General features: G+C 40.6%; 1 protein-coding gene across 1 annotated transcript in view; it reads left to right on the top strand.

Annotated features, from left to right (window-relative positions):
- The window catches only part of LOC119302311 (calcium-dependent protein kinase 29-like), a 7,560-nt gene extending 6,914 nt beyond the window's left edge, over window positions 1-646 (top strand). The window contains exon 8 of the mRNA XM_037579348.1: window positions 68-646. Coding sequence (XP_037435245.1) covers window positions 68-247 — 180 coding nt within the window. The 3' untranslated portion in view covers window positions 248-646. The remainder of the gene's footprint in view (window positions 1-67) is intronic.
- Window positions 647-1,373: the final 727 nt, after the last annotated feature.

The following is a 1,373-nucleotide window of genomic DNA, read 5'->3' as shown; positions in this document are numbered from 1 at the left end:
CCAGAAATGACTAGGCAACTAGTTCAACAAGTATATCAGCTAACTCAACCCCCCATGTGTACTACAGGATGGCAAGATAAGCTATGAGGAGTTTGAGTTAATGATGAAAGCTGGAGTGGACTGGAGGAATGCATCACGACAGTACTCAAGAGCAATTTTCAATACCCTCAGCCGCAAGATGTTCAAGGACGTGTCTCTAAAGCTTGATCCCAGCAGCCTGCTAGGTGGTGCTGGGAAAGAACAATAGGACATTAGCTGAGAAAAGTGTGACTCCACTTGCATGCTCATTTGTAACACGCACACACAGACACACATACACTCACTCACTCACACACACACACGGAGAGAGAGAGGGAGAGAAAGTGTGTGTGTAATAAGTGTATCTCTTTTCCTTGATCATGTAGAGGTCACCGCATTTTTTTATGCAAAGCGATCATGGAGGTCATTAACCCTGATTATCTCAAATGCGGGTGTCAAACAACTGTCAGAAATACTTGTATTGTACTTGCCTCCACAAGACCATGACATCTGTTTTATTACTAGATGACCCGTTGCGCCCATGGCACAAAGAGTGAAAGTGAGCTGAGTACTCAAACCATGTATATGATATTGATTCAGAATCAACTTAACAGATACTTATATTCCATTACATGGTAGCTTGATAGCTTAAACGCTTAAAAGAAAGTATTGAGATCACTTGAGAATAGCAGACGTTGGAGGACTTAGGACAGTGCATTGCCTGAGTATTGTATCTGCCGCCAATATGAAAGACTTAGGAGGTAGAGCCACTACATGTCCCATAAGTATTGAACATAATTTCATCATCCAAACAGCTTTACCGGCGTGTTTGGTGAGTTATTGCGAGCGAAAGGAAAAAAGACTTCCATATCACTAAACTCTTGTCTAGATCCCAATGATATAATTGTTTACTTTTGTAGAATGTCTTCTGATTGCAAAGTCGTACTTAGCAATACAAAAGCTTTGAACAACTGGGGTCTACCACATGGAAAATAGAGAAACTACTCCATTACATGACAACCACGAAGGAAATAAATCTTTGATGTGAGGAACTCACTAAAGAGCAAAGCTTATGGCCACAAGCAACCTGTTACTGACGTCTTCATCGTATCTACTTTCCCTAACACTTTTACTCTTGTTTTGTACTCTAATTTGCATGATTTGAATGAAACTAACCAGGACCGGTGTTGTTTTCAGCAGAATTGTTATGGTGTTGTTTTTGTGTAGAAATCAAAGTTCTTGGATTGACCTGAAAATTTACGAAGAATTTTTATGGAATATATAAAAATACTAGTGGAAAAATATATCAAAGGGGGCCCACCTAGGAGCCACAAGCTCAGGGGGCATGCCCACCC

Source organism: Triticum dicoccoides, chromosome 5A, assembly GCF_002162155.2.
Source record: "Triticum dicoccoides isolate Atlit2015 ecotype Zavitan chromosome 5A, WEW_v2.0, whole genome shotgun sequence".
Lineage (NCBI taxonomy): Eukaryota > Viridiplantae > Streptophyta > Magnoliopsida > Poales > Poaceae > Triticum > Triticum dicoccoides.
This window is presented reverse-complemented; position numbering and strand designations above follow the sequence as displayed.